Genomic DNA, 23,277 nt, shown 5'->3' with positions numbered 1-23,277 from the left:
TGGTGTAAACCAGTCGGGCTCCACTGAAGTCCAAGGAAATGGCCCTTTCTTACTCTCCATTTGTGTTAGATGCCCCCAGGAAGCCTCGTGCCTGTGGGCCTTGTTCCCCTCTCACGTGGGCCAGACCTCACGGATCTTCACTGGCTTCCATGTGGAGTCAGTCCTGGTTTACACCGATGGCCAGGATCCAGCCCAGCGTGTCTGGGACTCACTTCACTTGCTGCTGCCATGGGGCAGCCTCCCGGGGGGAGTTTATCAGCGCCTGTGCCACTGTGCGGCAGCTATTAGGAGGGGAAATGAGCGATTGTGCTGCCCATTAACGCAGCAGGCAAAATCCAGGTCAGCAAAGCGTAATTAGCCCCCCTGGCAAACAGCCAGTCTTGTGAAACGGGAGCTTTCATAGCCGGGACCTGGGTTTTCTGTCTCGTCGTCGCGACGGGGAGAAGGGGCGGGAAGGTGCCGAACTCTGTCTAGACGGGTCTCTGGCTGGAAGCCAGGCATGGCAAAAGAGACCCTCCCTTTGCTTGGAGGAGCCTGCTGTGGACAGCCAAAGCCTTTATTATTCTACAGCGCCTGGGAGCCTCTAATGCCGCAACAGAGAGCCGGTCAGCACTGTGTGACAAGGGATCCAAACAGGGACAGTCCGTGAGCGGAAGACCTTGCCACAAAGTGCTGGAGGTCCATGAAGGCATGACTGGGGTGAAGACAGTGAATAGGGAAGTGCTATTTACCCCCTCACATAACACATGAACCCGGGGGGGGATCTGAGAAATGAACAGGTAGCAGGTTTGAAACTAACTCAAAGGCCGTTTTTCTCCACACGCTGCACCGTTAACCTGTGGAACTCCTTGCCAGGGGATGTTTCCAAGGCTCAAAGAATCACTGAGTTCAAACAGGAAGGATAGAAGTTCACAGAGGATGAGATTATCAGAGGCGATTAGCCAAGATGATCAGGGATGCAAAATTATGCTCCCGGAAAGCTCTGACTTCCAGATGCAGAGAGCAGATGACGGGATGGATCACTCCATATTCGCCCTGTTCTGGGCATTCTCTCTAAAGGACCCTGCTCCATCCACTGCTGGAACTGGCAGCAGTGCTAGGAGGACCATTGGAGGTCAGTGGCCCCCAATCCAAAAAAGTTTACCCACCCCTGGTCTAGGTCATCCCTGGCAGGTGTCTGTCCAACCTGCTCTTAAATCTCTCCAGTGATGGAGATTCCACAACCCCCCTAGGCAATTTACTCCAGTGTCTAACCACACTGCCAGGCAGGAAGTTTTTCCTAATGTCCAACCTAAACCTCCCTTGCTGCAGTTTCAGCCCATTGCTTCTTGTACTATCCTCAGAGGCCAAGGAGAACAATTTTTCTTCCTCTTTCTTGTAACACCTGTTTAGGTACCTAAAAACCGCTCTCATGTCCCCTCTCAGTCTTCTCCTTTCTAAACTAAACAAGCCCAGTTCTTTCAGCCTTCCCTCATAGCTCACGTTCTCTAGACCTTGAATCATTCTTGTTGCTCTTCTCAGGACCCTCTCCAATTTCTCCACATCTTTCCTGAAATGTGCTGCCCAGAACTGGACACAATACTCCAGCTGAGGCCTAACCAGTGCAGAGCAGAGTGGAAGAATGACTTCTCGTGTCTGGCTCACAACGCTCCTGTGAATGCCTCCCAGAATCGCGTTTGCTTTTTTTGCAACAGTGTCACACTGTGGACTCCTGTTTAGCTTGTGATCCACTCTGACTCCTAGATCCCTTTCTGCAGGACTCCTTCCTAGACAGTCGCTTCCCATTCTGTGTTCAGGAGCTTCAGGGGGTAGCCGACTTAGTCTGATACAGAAAAAAATCAGCAAGCAAATGGTCTGGTAGCACTTTACAGACTAACAAAACGTGCGTGAAACGGATTGTTCCTTCCTCAGTGGAGCACTTTGCATTTGTCCTTATTAAAATTCATCCTGTTTACTCCAGACCATTTCTCCAGTTTGTCCAGATTGTTTTGAATTTTGACCCTATCCTCCAAAGCACTTGCAACCCCTCCCAGCTTGGCACCATCTTATCGCTCTTACCTCTGTTTTACAGACGGAGAACAGAGAGTACATGGCGCCCCCGGAGTCAGGGACTGAGCTAACCTTTCGCGGGTCTTCAAGACCATCCTTCCTAACACCAGCTTTTGGCTTCCTCTCCCTTTCCTGCTCTTTCAGGTCTGCCCGTGATCCGGCCTTGGGGGGCTCGATCCGCCATCCCCACCCAGGCGCGAGGCGGAAGGGAAACGTACTTTCCGAAGACGGGCTCCAGGGTGCACGGGATGTAGTTGTCCTGGTCATTGATGGATTTCTTCCCCGCCGAAATCTTCACGTAGGGGTCACACTGCAGCGCCAGAAGGAGAGAAAGGAGGCAGCGGGGCTGTTACAGACTCATCTCCGGCCACAATATGGGAGATGAAGGAGCCGGTCCTGCCGCCGCCAGGCAGGTGGCTCAACCCCTCAGTCCACGAACAGGCGCTGGAGTTAGGGGCGGCGGGTTTGTAGAAGTGTTGATGGTGCCCAGAATGGGTCTAATTCCCTCCCCTTCCCCCACCTGCCTAAGGCTCTGGGGCAGAGGACTGAGGATAGGAAGGGGGGCAGGCTCTGGGAGGGAGTTTGGGGGCAGGAGGAGGTCTGGGGAAGAGGACTGAGGATAGGAAGGGGGCAGGCTCTGGGAGGGAGTTTGGGGGCAGGAGGAGGTCTGGGGAAGAGGACTGAAGATAGGAAGGGGGCAGGCTCTGGGAGGGAGTTTGGGGGCAGGAGGAGGTCTGGGGCAGAGGACTGAGGATAGAAAGGGGGCAGGCTCTGGGAGGGAGTTTGGGGGCAGGAGGGGGTCTGGGAAAGAGGACTGAAGATAGGAAGGGGGCAGGCTCTGGGAGGGAGTTTGGGGGCAGGAGGGGGTCTGGGGAAGAGGACTGAAGATAGGAAGGGGGCAGGCTCTGGGAGGGAGTTTGGGGGCAGGAGGAGGTCTGGGGAAGAGGACTGAAGATAGGAAGGGGGCAGGCTCTGGGAGGGAGTTTGGGGGCAGGAGGGGGTCTGGGGAAGAGGACTGAAGATAGGAAGGGGGCAGGCTCTGGGAGGGAGTTTGGGGGCAGGAGGAGGTCTGGGGCAGAGGACTGAGGATAGAAAGGGGGCAGGCTCTGGGAGGGAGTTTGGGGGCAGGAGGGGGTCTGGGGAAGAGGACTGAGGATAGGAAGGGGGCAGACTCTGGGAGGGAGTTTGGGGGCAGGAGGAGGTCTGGGGAAGAGGACTGAGGATAGGAAGGGGGGCAGGCTCTGGGGGGGAGTTTGGGGGCAGGAGGGGGTCTGGGGCAAAGGACTGAGGATAGGAAGGGGGCAGGCTCTGGGAGGGAGTTTGGGGGCAGGAGGAGGTCTGGGGAAGAGGACTGAGGATAGGAAGGGGGCAGGCTCTGGGGGGGAGTTTGGGGACAGGAGGAGGTCCAGGGGCAGGCTCTGGCCGAGGCCAAGGAATTGGGGTGTAGGACGGGGAGTAGAGGGCAGGCTCTGAGAGAGTGTCTGGGTCAAGGAGGGGAACTGGGGTGCAGGCGTTGGGGGGCAGAAGGGAGTGTGTGGGGAGGCGCTGGAGGCTGGCGCTGACCTGGGGCACCCCCTTCTGGCAGCAGCCCCTAGACGGGGGCAAGGATCTGAACACATGGCTCCCGTTGGCCACGGGGCACTCAGGGCGGGGGCGTGGCATGGAGACACCCCCAATCCCCCCACACCCAGGGGCCACAGGGACGTGCCGGCAGGAAGCCACTCTGGCCCTGCTGCGCTGCCGGTGGGGATGCTTTTCCTAGACGCAGAAGGGCCAGGCGATGAGGGAGCAAGGCGGAGAGAAGCAGGCAGCCGGGCCCTGGGGAGCGGGACCTGAGGGGAAGAGGAGGCCGCCGTGGAGGACGGGGCCGTGCGCTGTGCCGGACGCAGGCTGTGGATTCCGCCCTACGCTTCCTGCCCTCCGCCCCCCGGCCACGCGCCCCCCGCAGGGCACCTTTCCATTGGTGTCCTTGGGTTGCAAGTCGAAGGCGCGGACGACGTAGACTCTGAGGAGACACTCCTGCGGCCCTTTGGCCGGGAGCTGGTGGAACTGGCGCGGAGGGACCGGCTCTCTGGGGTCGTCCGGGAGGGGATACATCTTGAATGAGCCCTGCAAAGACACGGACGGTCATGCGTGTGCACGTCCGGGCATGTTACACGCCACGTGCTACCGGCTGGCACGCGGGGGACCGGACTCGGGGCAAACCAGGGCAATGCTGCTTTGGGAACACCTCTGCCCCGGGCAAGGCCTCAGCCAGAAGAGGGCAGCTTAGACTCTTTAAGCCTACCCAGGCCGTCCCTAGGGGGGCGCGGGGCCTGGAGCACCCCCAACACGCCCAGAGCTCGGCAGCTAGCGCCACACCTCTCCTCCTGGGTTTCCTTTGAGCAGAACGACCGCATGGTGAGACGCAGGGTGAAAAGCATCCGGCCCCAGGTGAGGTGGCAGGCTGGCCTCTTAGCATTTTCCTGTGTGAGTTCATTCGCATGCGGGGTGATGGGTTTCACCCATACCGCCGTGCTGGGGGGGTGCACTGGAGGAGGTGCAGCCTGTCTAGAGACAGGCACGGGTCGGACCCTCGGATCTCACAAGCTGCGGCTCATTGTAGCAGCGGAGCTACGGCTGTAGGTTTGGCCTCTGTTGTTCTCGCAGGGTCTGGCGTGACTCCGAGTTGGTGATCAGGCACCATTCCCCGGTGGAACCCATACAGGTACCATCAGCTACAACCCATCCCCGGCGGGGACCCCCTCCTGGAAGAGCCCCTCTTCCGGGCTTCAGATCATCCCTCAACCTCGCCGCGCTCCGCATCAGAACAAGCGCCCCCCAGACCAAGACCCACCAACTCAAAGCGGCCCCGACCCTGCCCGAACAACAGACACAAAACCTGCAGCCACTTTGACCAACTCCAATTTGACTCATGACCCAGTGAGACATGAAAAGGACTCAGCAGGGCACTGGATTTCTGCCGTACTACAACCATCCGTAACCACGTACCCTCCCCTTTTTGTCCTAGGACTGCGGGGTCCTCTTCCCTAGAGCCCTTACGGTATGTGCTGCTGATGCTCAGCCATCTCTCCCGCCTTGCCTTCCGCTGTCGGGCTGGGAGGACTTTTCCCAGAGCTCTACGGCTCTCAAGTTTCTCTCTCTCACCAATACAAGTTGGTCCAAAACCAAAAATTTCCTCCCCCACCTTTGTCTCTCTCCTGTCCTGGGACCACCACAGCTACGACTGCACTGCAGACGACAGAGCCGTGTGTCTTGGCTGGCTTAGACACACGAAATCCTCCATCTGAGCAGGGGGCTTAGACTTACGTGACCCTGATGCTTCCTTCTACCCCTGTGCGCCTGTGACATACAATGTCAGCAGATTGTGTTGGAACAGCTATCTGGCTGTTCTCTCGTTGGCTGTTGTCATTAATTATCTGAAGCCTGCTTTGTCTGCCCCCTCTGCGCTTCCCTGCCCACTGTAAACAGTTCAGTCAATAAAAATAAATTATTCCAACCTGGAATTTCACACAACCGTGACCATTTCAATACATAAAAAGGAAACAAACCAATTAGCAGCGTGGATATTAGCCCCGGAAATAATACAAAAATTTCGAATTCTGCCGCGTCTGTCGCTGCTGTCACCCCAGGCGTGAATGCAACTCGGTCGATTGTACCCCGGCTAGCTTTGAACTAGCAAGCTCATACCTGCTGCGGTGAAGCCACGATAGAAACCCACCTGAGACCTGGGTAATTAGTCGCGGGGTTAGCTCTTGCTTCTGCAGCTGCTCACCCCCGGGACCAGTAGGATGTACATTAAAAGCTAGCTGGGGTAGGTTTACATGAGCTGAAATCACACCCCCTGGATGCAGTGTAAAATGCCCATCGTCTGCAGTGAGTTAACTGCCTCCTCTTCTCAGCTCTCCCGTCCTCGACGTTCCCAACCACTGCCTGGCCCAGGGTTCAAAGATCCTTCCCTCTCAAACTATTCCCGGGCAGGCCCTAGACTCCTAGAGGGACTCGTGGCTAGTTTCCAGTTGACTACTGCCGAGTCAAGCGGTTCTGGGTCTAAAGAGAGGCCGTCGGACCTTGAATTCCCCCACCACCGAGGGATCTTCGTTCGCGTCCTGCGTTCTGCCGCGGCAGAGCTTGAAGGTGCGGCAGAAGTCGGAGAGCCTCTCGAACTCCTCCACATCCTCCAGCTCCGTCTCGTAGACCTAGGAAGGAAAACGCCTCAGAGTCAAAGGACGCGTGTCTCCTGCAGGCCACCTGGAGAATATCACAGAGGCCCCTGTATCTCCTTACGTCCCTCGGCATTGGGGGTGGAGAAGGCCTTTCAGATCGCTATGGTAACAATCACCTTTCATGGACCCCTTTGACCTAGACTGTCCCTTGAGGCCAGAGCCGTCCCGCCCATAGGCCGAATCGGGGGGCTGCCCCAAGCCCCATGCTTTGGGGGCCCCACGGCAGCCACCTCAACCAGTCTAGGATGGGATCGACTTGGAGAATTACGGGGCCTGGAACCGGGAAGGGGCGGAGCTTGGGGAAGGGGCGGAGCAGGGATGGGGCGGGACCTATGATAGGGGAGTTGCCCTGGGCCCTGTGCCTGGGGCACTGGGGGGAGGGGTATGCCCCAGGCCCCATGTCCTCCTGCTTGACTGCCCTATGTGGTTCTCAGTGACTCTTCACTGCAATCAGACACCCATGGCTGGCCCACCAGGCTGTGGGGAAGACACCTGGGCTCTTCTGCAGCCTGGGTCCTCAGACTCCCCCGCTTAGCCCTAGAGCCAGGACTCCAGCCTGAGTCCAAATGTCTACCCAACAACTAAGGAGCCCCTTTGCCGAGCCCCGTGAGCCTGACTCGGCTGGCCCAGGCCAGGCCCGGGTTTTTAACTGCAGTGTAGACACAACCTCAAGGAACAGGACTCACGCTGCTTCCCCGTGGCGCGCGCCATTGGGGGCTGTTACACCGTGGGGCTGGGGATTTCATCCATCCCTCTTCTACCAGCCTTAACAATTCCTCTCCTTCCTCAGGGTCTGCCCTCTTCTAGGCAGGTCCTTCGTCCAGCTATAAACCAGTCAGTCCCCTTTTTGGCCAGTCCCCGCTGCCTTTAGCACCCCAGTGTTGCATCCAAAGCTAGGTGTGGAACATTTCCAGCCCACTTCATTAGCCTCATTAACACCAGTCCGGCAATGGCCAGGCAGCGAGGTTTTTTTTTTTCTGTTATAAATAAATAACTTGGTTTCTGTTAGTCCTCTCCAGCTCGTCCTCTGAGGGCGTGGGTTGTGCCCACGAAAGCTCATGAGACTCCCTCTATATTTTTGTGAGTTCTCAGGACTAGTTGCTGTTTTTAAAGTTACCGACTAACACGACTCCCCCCTCTGAGACTCTTTCTGGCTGGTTCGTTTCCAATCCCAATGCCGAGACAAAACCAGAGGCGGTGGTGTCCAGATGGGGGACGCCCTTTTGAAAGCGTGACCTTGCCGAGGCCATGCCTGTGAGATCCGGACGATGGAGGCAGGCCCAGGCCTCTCCCGGTGTTACCAGAACGTCCGATATTCCCGGCGTGGGGGAGTGGCCTCTCTTCTCTCTTCTAACACGTGGAGACTGGTAGCTCCCTGCCACACCCAGCCCGTAGGCCTCAATCCTGAGAGCACTACTCATGGGCACAGCTGGGTGTGACGACGTATTAGGGTTCCCCCGACTCCTGCACCCCCGTAGTGGCACGGACAGACTCCCCCAGCCAGTAGAACAGAGGGAGTTTATTGCTTCTCCAGGATACAGCACAGCACAGATGTCATCTGGTTCCTGGGCAGGCCTAGGATACATCAGCCCCCCTTGATATGGGGGATACTGGGCCCCTAAATTCCAGCCCCTTTCCTAAGCTGTCTCCTCCATGATCCCAGACAGAAAACTAACTTCCTCTCCTCCAGCCCTGCCCCCCCCCCCCCCCCCCCCCCGCCCAGGGCAGCATTCCACCTTTCTTTGTTTCTCTCCATGGGGGGTAGCTGGTCAGACAGGTTGAGAGACCCTCTTTGCATAATGATTCACCCCCTGCCCTTCTGGGCTATGGTACCCGCAGCAGCCAGTGGAGGTTACCACACAGCCAGCATAGAAAGCAGCCCAATACCCCCACTACGTCACACTGGGCAAATTGGAAGCCGTTTTTCAACAGAAAATTGGGGGTTTGACCAAAGACTTTTTTTTCCTGAAAGATGCTTGTTTTCTGATGGAAAATGGGATTTTTCACTCCCCACACACAATTGGCACAATATGGGAGCAGGAGGCACAGACCCGAAAACTTCCATGGGGCCCCAGGGCACCAGTTCCAAACGGAAACACATTGGGTGTCGCCCAGAATGTTCCATAGTTGAATTTTTTTTTTCAGATTTTTTTGAGGGGGGAAGGGAATGCAGGGAACAACTCCCTCAGACTTCAGAACCAGGTCTGGAATAAACACCGCCCCGGCTAGCGCTCCCTTAAAACATCTCTTGCTCCACAATCAGGATGGAGGGGTCCAGCCGGCCTCTGGCAGCCAGCGGCCACGAGGCCTCTGCCAGGAGGAGATGTGGTTACCTTCAGCATGTCAAAGCCCTTCTCTAAGTAGCAGCCGCATTTCTCTCTCTGCCCTATGGACGCGTAGAACTTGCTCCACCAGTCGATTAATTCTTCCTCCTGGAAGGGGAGGGGGGAAATGAAGCATCTCCCTTGGAAAACCACCCTTAGAAGCCCCCCCCCCCTCCCTCCACATACACACCCAACTGGGTAATGTAATGGCTCTGATTGCAGAAAGCCAGCACAAACCCCATGCACCCAGCGGGTGTAATGCATCTCCCTTTGACTCAGCCACAGAATTGTGAGCCTGGCTGTGTCAGCGCTACACAATCTCTTCAGACACAGCTGTCCCAGGACAGCTACTCCCACAGCGCCCCCAGGGTAGACATAGCGTGTGCCAAGAGAGGGAGTTTTTCTCCCTGCTTCGCGATGGCATTGGCTAGGCCAGCAAAAGTAGTCTTCTGTCCCACAGCTGCCACCATACCTACGTGGCCGGGGGTGTGTGACTTTCACACTCCTGGCCAACAAAACTCTGTAGTGTGGACCTGGTCCGTTCGAGAGCCTGCTCTTTTCACCCAAGCTGTACAGCATCTGTCTTTTCGCTCTGGAGGTCCCTGGTTCGACCCTGCTCCACCCCCACATGGTGGTGGCCAAGCTGGAGGTTGTCAGACAATGGTGAAGTCTTCAGGAGGGGTGCCTAGACCTTTCGGCACAGAGGTGAATCTCAGCCCCCGCGTGGGTCAAATTGGTTCTTGGGAAGAGTCACCACAATTGGTTTCCAGGTGGCAGTTTTCTGCCAACCATAGAGACCTCCAGGCAGAAGCAAAGGGGGTTATATTAATAGCCCCAGACTAACACGGCCATGTGTCTCAGCCTGCTGAGGATCTGCGCTAGGACATCTCATAAAACCAGCCCCCAGCAAACTTAAACTTTTCAGGGCCAGTCCTGCCCTTTTCTTCTCTTTCGCCTAGTGTGGAACAAAGCCCCGGTCCACGCCTGGGTCTCTTCTCAAGTTGTGGTGGGAGAGGTCCATGTTGGATATTAGGAAAAACTATTTCCCTAGGCGGGTGGGGAAGCACTGGGATGGGTTCCCTAGGGAAGTAGTGGAGTCTCCATCCTTAGAGGTGTTTAAATCTCGGCTTGACAAAGCCCTGGCTGGGTTGATTGAGTTGGGATTGGTCCTGCCTAGAGCAGAGGGCTGGACTTGATGACCTTCTGAGGTCTCTTCCAGCTCTACGCTTCTATGAGTCTATGAAACATGACCATAGTCCAAAGAATAAATACATCCCTGACAACATACCCTGATCCCTAAGAAAATCCACCTCCCTCAAGAAGAGCGAAACCCTTCTGCGGAGCACTACACTAACCAGATATCACCCGCCCTACGTGCTTCGCCTTTTGAAAGTGAGTGGCAGGAGAGTCAAGGCCACTAAGAAAATTTCACTTAATCTGTTCTGTAAAAACTGGGAGGGATAACAGGCTTTCAGGACGGCAGCTATTATCCCGTAGAGAAAGCCGGCTGTCGGGGTCTGAAATATATATCATCGTATTGCAAGTGCCCAATTTTGAAATGGATGCAAGCAGAGATGAAGGGGTTTTGACCGCGATGCATGAAGCATTCCTGAAAACTAATGTCTTATTTTAGAAGTCCACAAAATTCCATCACGCTGATCTCATGGAGGATTTAGATTGTAAGCCAACGGGGCAGGCTTAAGACAGCCGCCTTGAATAGACATTGTTTTTAATAGAAATATTACAGAAATTAGCTCTGAGGCCTTCGCTGCCTCCTGTTTAATTTTTTTTTCAGATCTTGCCTTTCATCGCGCCCCTTGTTTTATTGTGTAAGAATCGATGTCCCGACCACCGTGGCTTTCTTCTGACGTGCCACAGGTACCGAGTTACAAAGAAAGCACTTACGCTAATCTGACGACTTACCCACGGTATCTTCTGCAGCCCCAAGACAAAGCGCTGGGTTAGATATTTGGGCTGGTTTCTACCGAAGTTACAAAAAGAAGAAGGGGGGAATAAAGCCAGGGGAAGCAGCTGGAATGTTAATAGCGAAGGACAGGAAGCCTGCAAATGGAAAAGCCAGCGAAAGCGAGGGACCCAGTAGGCAAATGCCGGGAGAAGGGGATTTGATTTAATAATCAGGCAGCGGCCAAGGGGATTTGATTTAATAATCAGGCAGCGGCCAAAAGCACTTTAAGTGTCTTATCTGGAAAGCAGGGCTGTGTGCGGATCAGAGGGCCGGGCCGGGAGTCTGAGGCTGTGTCTAGACTACATGCCTCTGTCGGCAGAGGCATGTAGATGTGTTTGTTCAGCAAAGGCAAATGAAGCCGCGATTTAAATGAGCGCGGCTTCATTTACATTTACATGGCTGCCGCGCTGAGCCAACAAACAGCTGATCAGCTGTTTCTCGGCTCGCGCGCTAGTCTGGACGTTCCCCCTGTCGACATCAAAGCCCTTTGTCGGCAGCTCCGTTATTCCTCGTGGAATGAGGTTTACTCTGTAAAATGGGGATAATCTTTACTCCCTGCCAGCAGGGACCAGTTAAGGTCTAGCGAGCACCGAACAGGAGGAGTGCTAAAGAAGTTCAGTCCTTGTCGCCTAACAAAGAGACGGCTGGGGGGGGGTCACTGTAAATACCTACAGGGGAACGAAACGTAACAGCGGGCTCCTCAATCTAGGTCTGGCCTGATCCAATGAGGCGAGACAAACTCGGCCCCGGCCCATTTCACAGTGAGGCTAATTAGCCATGGCAGCAACTTCCCAGAGGTGGCGGTGGGCTCTCTGCCCGTGGCTCGTTCTAACCCAAAAGACCTGCTCTCGTTCAAACAGGAATTATCCCGGGAAATCCTCTGGCTTGCGTAATGTGGATTAGATCGGATTTAACAACGAGAAGTCCTGTGGCACCTTGTTGACTGACAGGTGTATTGGAGCATAAACTTTCGTGGGGAGAGACCACCTTCGTCAGATGCATGTAGTGGAAATTCCAGAGGCAGGTATAAATATGCAGGATATTGCTGTATATTTATACCTGCCTCCGGAATTCCCACTACACGCATCTGACGAAGTGGGTCTTTGCCCACGAAAGCTTATGCTCCAATAAATCTGTTAGTCTATAAGGATTCCTCGTTGTTTATGCCGATTCAGACTAACACGGCTACCCCTCTGATACTAGATTGGATTCGACTTTCCCAGCGGCCCCCTCTCACCTTCGAAGCTCACGCTCCGTTTTCTTTTACCAAGCAACTTATCCGAAGGGAGTAGTGTTTTAAGGCAAAACGAAGGGTTCCTTTGCAGAGCAATTAATGCAGATTCGAAGAATGTTTAATAAACAACTCTGAGCTAAAGAACTCTGGAAAAATTTTCTGGAAATGGGTGACAGGGGAGGGATCACGTGAGGATTACCTGTTGTGTTCCCTCCCTCTGGGGCATCAGGTATAGGCCACTGTCAGCAGGCAGGACACTAGGCTAGATGGGCCTTTGGTCTGACCCAGTGTGGCTGTTCTTACGTTCTTAAACAACAGTCTCTTACAAGCCCATGGAACTGTACACCACAGGATCTCTGCGCCTTTCTGTAACTGCAGTCAGCAAACTTTAATTGTAAATTGCAAGGTGCTGAACTTTCATCACTTAGGGTATGTCTACGCGACAGCGTTATTTCAAAATATCTAATTTTGAAAAAAACGAGTCTACACACAAAATTCATTTCGAAATAGCATTTGGCTATTTCGAAATAGCGCATCCACACTGATTGGACGCTGAATCGCATTTAACGCCAGCCGGAAATGGTTCTGGCAGGGCATCAGGTCAGAAGTTACTTTGTGGCCCGGGTGGCCAGCAGGGCACCCTGGGAAGGGCTGGAGGCCTTCTATTTCAAAATAATCATCTACACAGCACTTATTTAGAAATAGCAATTTTGAAATTGGCGCTATTCCTCGCGGAATGAAGTTTACAATTTCAAAATAAGCCCTCCACTATTTCGAATTAATTTCAAAATAGCAGTTGGCTTGTGTAGACGCTCGGAAAGTTACTTTGAAATAACGGCTGTTATTTCGAAATAACTTTGCTGTGTAGACGTACCCTAATTGAAGTCTATGGGGTTTAGGCAAATACTTAGGTGCCTTCCTGCATCAGGCTCAACTTCAGCCCTGTGGCAGGGCCAGCCAAGGCACATGTGTGCGTAGATTCTTTTGAAACCCTCAAAAATTAGACTTAAAAGAGCACATGGCTTTTGTATGGGCCCTCATACTGGGGTGTGTTTCACTTTATAGATGGGAAGGAGCTGAGCTTCATAACCTCCTGCAAGACAGCTCGGTATCACGGTTAGCGCTGGTCCGACCATTTTTGATAGATTAAGGGACTTGCCCAAGGCCATTCAGTTTGTCAGTAGCGGGGTCAATAATACAACCCAGGAGCTTTGCTATGCAGTTCTATCAGACCCCCTTCTCCCTTAGGAATGCACATCGTTACAGTGCTAATAAAACAGCCCCAAGCTCCCAATCACAATCCTAACCAGCATCACATGCAGCAGATCTCCCTGTATGAAGAGACAGCGTCCAGGCAGGGGGTTGGGGCCACAGGGGCATGCAGGAGTATCAACCGCATTGATGTCAACAGAGTTACACCAGCGATGAACCTGACCCATGGACCAGACCCTGATCCCAGAAGGTTCCTCCACAGTTCCCATCCCAAAGCAGCCTCCCCGTGGGTCTGGGGCAGGAAGTGGGAAGCTGGAAGATGGGCAACAGCCTACCCCAGGCTTCCGCTGCTTTCCCTTGTCACTGATCATCCACGTGTGGCGGGGGGGCTGGAGTGTCCTCGGACAGGCCCCCAAATTCTTTAGGGCTAGAGCTGTGAAATGATCATCGCCTGGAATTTCAGGCAGCTCCTCTTCCCTGCCCTGTCACTTGGGCGCCACCGGGAATTTTTTTGCTTTCTTGCCCAAATTTGGACACAACGGATATTTTGTTTGGATCTACATAATGCAAACGGACGAGGAAAGAACATCAGAACGGCCAGACCAGGTCAGACCCACGGGCCATCCAGCCTAGTGTCCTGTCTGCCCACAGGGGAGGGGACAGAGCAGGGAACCATCCAGTGATCCCTCCTCTGTCGCCCATTCCCAGCCCCTGACAAACAGAGGCTAGGGACACCATCCCTGCCCATCCTGGCAGGGCTAACCTCCATGGATTTATCCATTTAAACCCTGTTAAAGTCCTGGCCTTCACAACATCTTCCAGCAAGGAGTTCCACAGGTTGACTGTGCGCTGAGTGAAGAAATACTGCCTATAGTTTTAAACCTGCTCCCTATTAAACTTCTATTTGTGTGTTTTAATAACGTCTCTCCAGAAGTCATCTAGAGCAGCAGTTTTCAAACTTTTTATCTCATGAGCCAGTTGCAGAAAATGGTGGATGCCGCGACCCAGCCTAATCTGACAGGAGTGGGGGCTCCGGGACGGGGCTGAGGATGGGAGCTTTGGGCTGTAGGAGGGGGCTCCGGCTTTTGAGGGGGCAGGGCTGGGGCGGGAGGGGCTGACCTCGAGCGGCTCCCAGTCAGCGGTGCTGCGGGGGTGCTAAGGCAGCTTCCTGCCTCTCCTGGCCCCGCAGACCAGCCTGCACCCCAGAAGCAGCCGGCAGCAGGTTCCCAGCCCATGAGAGGGCAGAGCTAGTGCTGGGGGCATGGGCAGTGCGGGGAGCCCCGTGCGCCCTCCCCCTGCACCTAGGAGCCGGGCCTGCTGCCGGCCACTTCTGGGGCACAGCTCAGTCTGAGGTGCCAAGAGAGGCAGGGAGCTGCCTCAGCCCCCCGCTGCTCCCCTGATCCCCCTGCAGCCACGAGCCCAGCGCCCAACACACCCCCACCCAGCGCTGGGGTGTGACCCCTCATTGGCAAACCGCAGCACTAGGGGCTCTGCCGGCCGACGCGGCTTGGATGGGCTTTGGCAGCCTGCACGGATGCCTGAGGCTGACTCCCGCATCGCGCTGACCACCCCCCCTACCCAATGTGACTGGAGCCGCCTGCTTGACAAACTGATCCGGCGCCTTGGCACCCCCGCCGCGTTTCCCTCCAGCGGCCGTGATCCTCCACCCGGCCCCCTCTGCTAAAGGACACCAGGGGCCGGGTCGAGGGAGAGCCCGTGGGAATGTGGCGGGCGAGAGGCTGGGCAGGCCGGGGTGTCCGAGCGGGAGCTGAGCTATGGGTTGCAGCTGGAGACATCCGATCCCGACAGCGCTGGTAACGGGGTAAGCCGTAAAATATGGGCTCTCCCTTGGAAGAAGCAAACGCAGCAAATAGCCAATTATTCCAAATAGTTTACAGATTTCAGCTCCTCTTTTTTCGCTTTGGCCCACGTTATCCTCATTAGCTTGTCACTGGATGAGTTATGCGTATTTGTTACAACCAACAACACCACGCGCCAGCAAAACAAAATCCCTTCTTGAGGATTTGGGGACCAGCCCTGGGTCGCTCTCTGTGCTCCGAATCACCACAATTGCTTTACATTCTGGTACTGCTTGGAGGCCCCAGCTGAATCCGGCCCCCCATTGCGCGAGGCGCATGGGGAGAGAGAGATCTGGCCTCCAAGGCCTTACAAGCTGAACAGGCTCATTCTGCAGAGGGGGGTACAGGACACAGAGCGGCTATAGGTACGTCTACACAATGGCAGGGAGGTGTGACTCTCGGTTCATGGAGAGCAGTGGTAGGGAGGTTTAAATGTCAATGAATCAGCTAATCAAGTAGTCGATGGAATTTTGAATAGTCGATGGAGTCAGCGAATCGAGTCGTTGATGGCCCTAATCTCCATGGATTTTTCTTTTTCAACCCTGTTAAAGTCCTGACCTTCACAACATCTTCCAGCAAGGAGTTCCACAGGCTGACTGTGCGCTACATCAAGAAATACTTCCTTTTGGACTTCCTCTAGTCATCTAGAGCAGCAGTCCATGGAATTTCCATCGATTAGTCGACAAGTCGATGAGTCGATAAGTGCAAACTGGAGGACTCCACTGAAGACACTCGAGCAACATTGGTGCAGAGGGGGGTACAGGACACAGAGCGGCCACAGGTACATCTACACAATGGCAGGGAGGTGCGAATGGCGAACCACACCTACTCAAGAACACAGAACATGCCTGTCTCGTTTCAAAATAGCTTCTTTCGAAAAGCATTTCGAAATCGAGCGCTGTTCCGAAACGTCCCATAATCCTCATGGAACGAGGCTTGCACGGATGTCGGAACAAGGAGCCCGTGAAATTGCAAAATAACGGGCTTGCTCCAAAGACACGGAATAGCTATTTCGGGATACTTCCGATATCCCGAAATAGCCCCGCAGGGTAGACAGCCTGAGAGAGGACAGGGCGCAGAGCTGTCACACTAAAAGGAAAGTGCTGTCCAGGGTCTAGGATTGGGCTGATGGGAAAATGGAGCAAACTGGCGTTTCCAACCTTTGCAGGCCTAAAGATTTCCAGTAGCTGGCCGGTGAGAGATTGTGAGGCCAGAAGGGATCACTGTGAGCATCTGGTCTGACCTCGTGCATAGCACAGCCCAGAGAATTTCACTGAGCAGGGGCGCCAACACCCGAACAAATTGCCTATGGAGGTTGTGGAATCTTCATCCCTGGAGATATTTCAGAGCAGGTTGGACAGACACCTGTCAGGGATGGTCTAGATGGTGCTTGGTCCTGCCGTGAGGGCAGGGGACTGGACTCGATGCCCTCGCGAGGTCCCTTCCCGTTCTAGGGTTCTACGGTTCTATGATTTGGTCTGCCATCTCTACGCTTTATGGTTCCATATCTACACACCAGCCTTGGCGTCAGTCTCTGAAAGGCTGCACTGCAGTAAGAACAGAGGGACAATGGGCCAAGGGCCCTGGTTTGGGTTCTCCATCGCTGTTTTCCTAAAAGCTCGGGTCTGGGGATTATTTTGCAGTAGGAGTCTGGACCAGGTGACAGAGGAGGTCAGACTAGTGATCAGAATTGGTCCTGTCTACTCTTGGAATCTATGACCCCATGTATCAGTCCTTCAAGGTACAAACCCCATGGGGACTTGCCTTCAGAGGGATGTCCACTAGTCTTAAACCTCAGATTGACTGTCACTGGCGGCAAATCCACCCTCTCCCTTCACATCTCGTCTCACTCTCTTCCAGGGGCCAAGATTCCCAAGGGTTGGCATGTGCTGAATATCTGGCCCTAAGAGTTTTTCCAAATATTTACCCTCAATTTTCCCAGCTGCCACCAAGCTACACTCCTCCACCACTCTTAGTTTCCGTGCAAAGAGCCTGAGCGATCATAGAATCATAGAACACCAGAACTGGAAGGGATAGCGAGGAGGAGCAAGGAGACAGGATGAAATACATGGGGTGTCTCAGCTGTGTGGTTTCCAACCCTTTCCCCAAAAGGCAGCAGGAGGTCTTTAGATCACGAGGTTTATTATGTTTAATCGCATTCTGGTAGGGTCCTGGTCCAGGCCATTAGAATCGGTTTATTGCTGTCTCGTATGCTGCGGCATTTATTTTAAATTAACGACTTGCAGCTTTTTTTGTTCTTTTCAGAATTTTACTTGAACTATAACGAAAACATGGCCACCTCAATTAAAGATGCTGGGGAACAGGGCAGAGAAGAGACGTTTTATGGGCCTTGGTTTCACAGCCACCCGGTCGTCTTTCTGCATGGAAAAAGGAAACCACTTTGGGGAAAAGACTCAGTTTCTGGGCATCAAAAGCAGACTGGGTTGTCAAGGGACCTGTGTGCATGTGTTTGTGTAAAGGCGCGGTACCTTACAGTCTGTACCGTACCTGTAGAGATGCAACTACAAGAAACTACAGTGCACTTCCTGGTGTGGAGAAAGTGAATAAGGAAAAGTTATTTACTTGTTCCCATAATATAAGAACTAGGGGCCACCAAATGATATTAATGGGCAGCAGGTTTAAAACAAATAAAAGGAAGTTCTTCTTCACACAGTGCACAGTCAATCTGTGGAACTCCTTGCCTGAGGAGGTTGTGAAGGGTAGGACTATAACAGGGTATAAAAGAGTGATAGAAATGTAGCTGTGTTAGTCTGGTGTAGCTGAAGCAAAATACAGGACTATGTAGCACTTTAAAGACTAACAAGATGGTTTATTAGATGATGAGCTTTCCTGGGCCAGACCCACTTCCTCAGTTTGATCTCAGTTTGCAGATGATACCAAACTGGGTGGGGTTGCAACTTCTTTGGAGGATAGGGACATAATTCAAAATGACCTTAGCAAGTTAGAGAAATGGTCAGAGGTAAACAGGATGAGGTTTAATAAAGAGAAATGCAAAGTGCTCCACTTAGGAAGGAACAATCAGTTCCATACATACAAGATGGGAAGCGACTGTCTAGGAAGGAGCATGGCGGAAAGGGATCTAGGGGTCATAGTGGACCACAAGTTGAATATGAGTCAACAGTGTGATGCTGTTGCAAAAAAAGCAAATATGATTCTAGGTTGTATCAACAGGTGTGTTGTAAGCAAAACTCGTGAAGTCATTCTGCCGCTCTACTCTGCACTAGTTAGGCCTCAGCTGGAGTACTGTGTCCAGTTCTGGGCGCCACATTTCAAGAAAGATGTGGAGAAATTGGAAAGGGTACAGAGAAGAGCGACAAGAATGATTAAAGGTCTAGAGAACATGACCTATGAAGCCAGGCTTCATGAACTGGGCTTGTTTAGTTTGGAAAAAAGAAGATTAAGGGGGGACATGATAGCGGTTTTCAAATATCTAAAAGGGTGTCACAAGGAGGAAGGAGAAAATTTGTTCCTCTTGGTTTCTGAGGACAGGACAAGGAGTAATGGGCTTAAAGCGCAGCAGGGGAGGTTTAGATTGGACATTAGGAAAAAATTCCTGTCAGGGTGGTCAAATATTGGAATAAATTTCCAAGGGAGGTGGTGGAATCTCCCTCTCTGGAGATATTTAAGAACAGGTTAGATAGACATCTGTCAGGGATGGTGTAGACGGAGCTTGGTCCTGGCTTGAGGGCGGGGAGCTGGACTTGATGACCTCTCGAGGTCCCTTCCAGTCCTATGATTCTATGATTCTAAGTGGGTCTGGCCCACGAAAGCTCATCATCTAATAAACCATCTTGTTAGTCTTTAAAGTGCTACATAGTCCAGGGTTTAAAAGAGAACTAGCTAAATTCATGGAGGTTAAGTCCATTAATGGCTATTAGCCAGGATGGGTAAGGAATGGTGTCCCCAGCCTCTGTTTGTCAGAGGGTGGAGATGGATGGCAGGAGAGAGAGGGCTTGATCAGTACCTGTTCGGTTCACTCCTTCTGGGGCACCTGGTATTGGACAGTCAGCAGACAGGATGCTGGGCTGGACGGACCTTTGTTCTGACCTAGTGTGGCTGTTCTTATGTTCAACGAATGTGACATACGCCATTGGCCTTCTGATCAGTTCAGTCTGTGGAAGCCACGGTCTCTGTTAGCAGTAGAATTTCAACCCAGCCTTAACAAATCCAAGGGAATGTATTATGTCCAGCTCCGAGAAACACAAAGCTCAGATCTGAAGCTGGGACTGCGTTTGGCCTTTCTTTCTTATATACAATCGGGTAGGGCCGTGTGAATGGGGAATTAATGAAGCTCAATTTGGACTTCATGGGGTTCATGGGCAATTTCTTTTGACATCAATAGGAGCAGGATGTGTCCTATAGTTGATGGGACAAACTCAGCCGTGGTCTAAGCAGGTGGAATTTTGTCCTGCCATAAAACCAGACCCCTGCAGGCCTACAAAGTCCCACTTCGTGGCTACTGACATAGAGCCAGGGACATAATTTTATCACCCTGTCCCAAGGCTAGAAACAACCCAAACTTTTGATTCTGCAAAAAATTCACGGTGGGAACAAGAGACTCCACTTCGCTCTGAATGCATGAGAGGAGGGATGATTTTATGCCGGGGTGGGCAATAATTTTCAGTGGGAGGCCACGTAATGAATTTTGTTACGTGGTCACAGGCCAGCTTCACCCCTAGAAGGGGTGGGGCCTAGCCAGAAGGGGCGGGGCTGGGAACTAGTCTCCCCCCAGAGCTGTCTGGGGTCAGAGGCTTTGAATTAAAAACACAGCGAAGGGCCCGCAGCTCCCGGCCCCGCTGTTACCGCATTGCCTGGAGCCGCCCAGGGTTGCTGCAAATGTTTAAAAGGGCTCCCGGCGCCGATCACCGTGGGGTGGTGCCGTGACGAAGCTGTGAGCCATTAAATAAGATCCTGTTCCCTGAGCCACTATCTGCCACGGGCAGTGGGATCTAAATAGCAAGTGGCCAGATGCCATCCACGGACCGGATCAAAGTGTTAGGTGGGCCGCATCCAGCCCCCAGGCTGCATCTTGCCCAGCCTGTTTTACGCCCTCTCTCCATACCGCTTTGGCCTTCAGAGAACTCCTCTAAGGTCAGCAGGCAGGAGGGAGCAAGCAGGAAGCTTGCCCTGAAAAGCCATCGATAGGCTGCTGCCTTAAATGCGCTGTGGTCAGGGGTGGATATAGGGCAGGGCGAACGGGGCGGCTGCCCCGGACCCCGCACTTCAGAAAGCCCCGCGCATGCGCCATGGCAAAGGGGGGGCCCCGCGGAATTATGCTGCCCAGGGCCCCACAAAACAGTCATCTGCCCCTGGCTGTGGTTTAAGGGCAACTAAAATGATTTGGGGTTTGGAACGGGTCCCATATGAGGAGAGGTTAAAGCGACTGGGACTTTTCAGTTTAGAAAAGAGGAGACAGGGGGGATATGACAGAGGTCTATAAAATCATGAGTGGTGTGGAGAGGGCCGATAAAGAAAAGTTATTTATTAGTTCCCTAAATAGAAGAACTAGAGGACACCAAATGAAATTAATGGGTGGCAGGTTTAAAACTAATAAAAGAAAGTTCTTCTTCACACAGCGTGTAGTCAACCTGTGGAACTCCTTGCCAGAGGAGGCTGGGAAGGCTAGCACTATAACAAAGTTTAAAGAGAAGCCAGATAATTTCATGGAGGTTAGGTCCATAAAAGGCTATTAGCCAGGGGATAAAATGGTGTCCTTGGCCTCTGTTTGTCAGAGGCTGGAGAGGGATGGCAGGAGACAAATCGCTGATCATTGTCTTCGGTCCACCCTCTCTGGTGCTGGCCACTGTGGGCAGACAGGACACTTGGCTAGATGGACCTTTGGTCTGACCCAGTACAGCCATTCTTATGTTCTTATATGTGGTTGAAAACCACACCGGTGCAGAGGACCGTGCGTCTGTACACGGCTGAAATCCCACTTACGACCAATGCTGAGAACTAAAACGATGCCTGGCTTTCATACTAGTCCTCTGAACGGGGCTGGGTTTCAACCTCCTTACGCGCTTCATAAGCTCTTCCCGCACAGGATGAGAAAACACCCCACTTTGACAAAGGAGCTGGGTAAATAAGATGTAGACCAGTGTTTCTCAACCTTTTTCCATAAAGTATCCCTTTTTCCAAAACACAATTCTAAGTCCCCCCAGTACCTACAGTTTTCAGACACACAATTTTTTTCTACCATTGCAACACATTTGTTTAAACAACGTCATCGTAGCCGGGTGGGCGATGAAATTTTTGGGTGTAAAAAGTGCAAAAATAATCAAGCGCTGGAAAACTTCAAACAAAAATTCAGTTTTGTCCAGATTTCAGTGGGGTTGACGTATCCCCCAGATTTCTCTCGAGTGCCCCTAAGGGAACTCGTACCACTGGTTGAGAAACACTGATCTAGAGCATCGTGAACTGCCATGCAGGGTCTGGATAGTCACCTATCCCTTCCCCATCTCCCATTTTCCTTCTTCTTCACCACTTAACCCTGCGGAAAATACAGGCCTGTGCACTTGAGATCAGTCTAGATGGGTCTACATCCCCACCCTCACCTTGTTTTCTTTGACGTGAAGGGGGATGGCTGACGAAAGACACACGAACCAGACTGTCATTTGTCTGGGAGAGCAGAGGAATCTCACGAAAAGACCTGCTGTGATTTCTGGAGATTTCTTTTTTAAATGACATTCTCTCCGAAAACGCCGGCCACCCCCGTCAGTAAGTCAGTCAGAAATGAAGCAATACCTACATGGAGCTCGGCCCCAGAAGCTGGCATGTTAATTATAGCGGAGCTGGTCATGCCCTCGGCAAGCTACAAATTAAAATGAGTGGTTAGCCAGAGGTTAGGGAAACACAGTTCAACACACCATGGCAAAAGCAAACCGGGGAACACAATTAAGGCCGCGAAACAGCGCAAAAAGCTTTCAGACTACCAGGCCCCGTTCTCCCAAGACTGCAGTCTGCCAGCATAAAGGGAGGAGACAGGCTACGACCAGCAAGCCTTTTAGGGCTGCCAGATCGTTTAACAAAAAATACCGAACACCCCTCCCCTCTAAAAAAGATGGGAAAAAATTCTGTTGAGAGAGGAAAAAAAAAAAAAGGCCCCACGCTCCTCACTCCCGCCACCCCACCCCACCAGACATGGCAGCAGGAGAAAATTGTCCCCACCAGGCTTCCATCCGAGGGAAACAGGCAATACCGGACATTTTTCGTTTTTTTTTTTTTAACGGATAAGGAACCCGAATAACGGACAGTCCAGGCGAAAACCGGACACCTGGCAACGCCAAATGCTTTCCTTAGCTCTCTTTTAGGGTACACGGAACGATTCAGGAAAACGGAAGGGTTGTTTTCTGAGGGGGGAGAGGGGCGTGTGAAGTGAATGTAGTGTTGGGGGGGAAGCGACCGACTGACAGCGCTGGCTGGAGACCGGACGGTTCCGTGCCCGGGTCAGGGGCCGCACGGACCACTGGAGGCCATTCCTGACCACCGTGCCTTCCTCGTCTTCACTAGGAGACTAGAGCACGGCCCAGAGCATGACGGACTCCAGGCCAAGCATGACTTTGCTGTTAATGTGGCCAGGGCTGAGGGCACCACCAGGGTTGGAGGACTGGCCTGTTCTCCCGGCCCACTGAGTCACGGTGAACCTCCTATTTGCTAACGTGACCCGTTGGGCTCTAACGTCGCCTACATTGCTCACGCAGAGAAGCCCGAGTGCGAGAGACGGGAAGTCGGTCTCCCAGGCCCATGGCTCTTCTGTTCGGACTGCAGGGTGGTGCACGTGTGTGTGACAGGAAACTGCTACCTGGAGGCCATGACCGAGGCTGCAAAGTGTGGTAGATACTGTCTCACACACGACACCAGAGCGCAGCCCCCCCCCCCGAAACACACACAACCAGGGACGCAGGGACAATGTGTCTGGGCGTGGGGGGCTCGGAGAGCCATAAAGCCAAGCTGAAACCCCTGGCTATGCGATGGAAACCACGCCAAGCCCCCACACGCCCAGCTCGGAGACACAGAGCCCAACATGCCAGGAGCCACACTGAGTCGGCAGGAACGACTCGGGCCCAGCGTGGCTTAATGCAGGCGATTAGGAAACTCACGGCCCACGGAGCTGCTGGGCTTTGACCCCCAAACAACTGTCCAGCTGGGTGTTTAGCCAGCCTGGTCCCCACCCCAGCTGGCTGGCCCCGGACCAGCGTCTCCAACGGAGGAACTGTCGGAGCCGCAGGTTTCTCCGGGGGTAGGAGGAACGGTGGGACAAGCCAGAGGAGATGCTCGCCAAGAGACAACGTGTTGTCATGGACACCTAGCTGGACACGACCCATCTCCCATCACGCTCGTGGTTTACCGTATGTTTTAACCCAGCCGCGTCTTCTGACCCAGGGCC

General features: G+C 53.2%; 1 protein-coding gene across 14 annotated transcripts in view; it reads right to left on the bottom strand.

Moving 5' to 3' along the window:
• Positions 1-23,277, bottom strand: part of DYSF (dysferlin) — a 269,126-nt gene that overhangs the window by 45,159 nt on the left and 200,690 nt on the right. For 8 of the 14 annotated variants that reach the window (XM_075931052.2, XM_075931053.2, XM_075931051.2 and 5 more), the window contains 5 exons: positions 21,640-21,702; positions 8,609-8,707; positions 6,120-6,248; positions 4,003-4,158; positions 2,268-2,359 (listed from right to left, as the gene is read on the bottom strand). In XM_075931052.2, coding sequence (XP_075787167.2) covers positions 2,268-2,359; positions 4,003-4,158; positions 6,120-6,248; positions 8,609-8,707; positions 21,640-21,702 — 539 coding nt within the window. The remainder of the gene's footprint in view (positions 1-2,267; positions 2,360-4,002; positions 4,159-6,119; positions 6,249-8,608; positions 8,708-21,639; positions 21,703-23,277) is intronic. The other 6 variants (XM_075931055.2, XM_089777727.1, XM_089777728.1 and 3 more) reach the window with 1 other exon arrangement.

This window comes from Pelodiscus sinensis, chromosome 4, assembly GCF_052426305.1.
Source record: "Pelodiscus sinensis isolate ZL-2025 chromosome 4, ASM5242630v1, whole genome shotgun sequence".
Lineage (NCBI taxonomy): Eukaryota > Metazoa > Chordata > Testudines > Trionychidae > Pelodiscus > Pelodiscus sinensis.
This window is presented reverse-complemented; position numbering and strand designations above follow the sequence as displayed.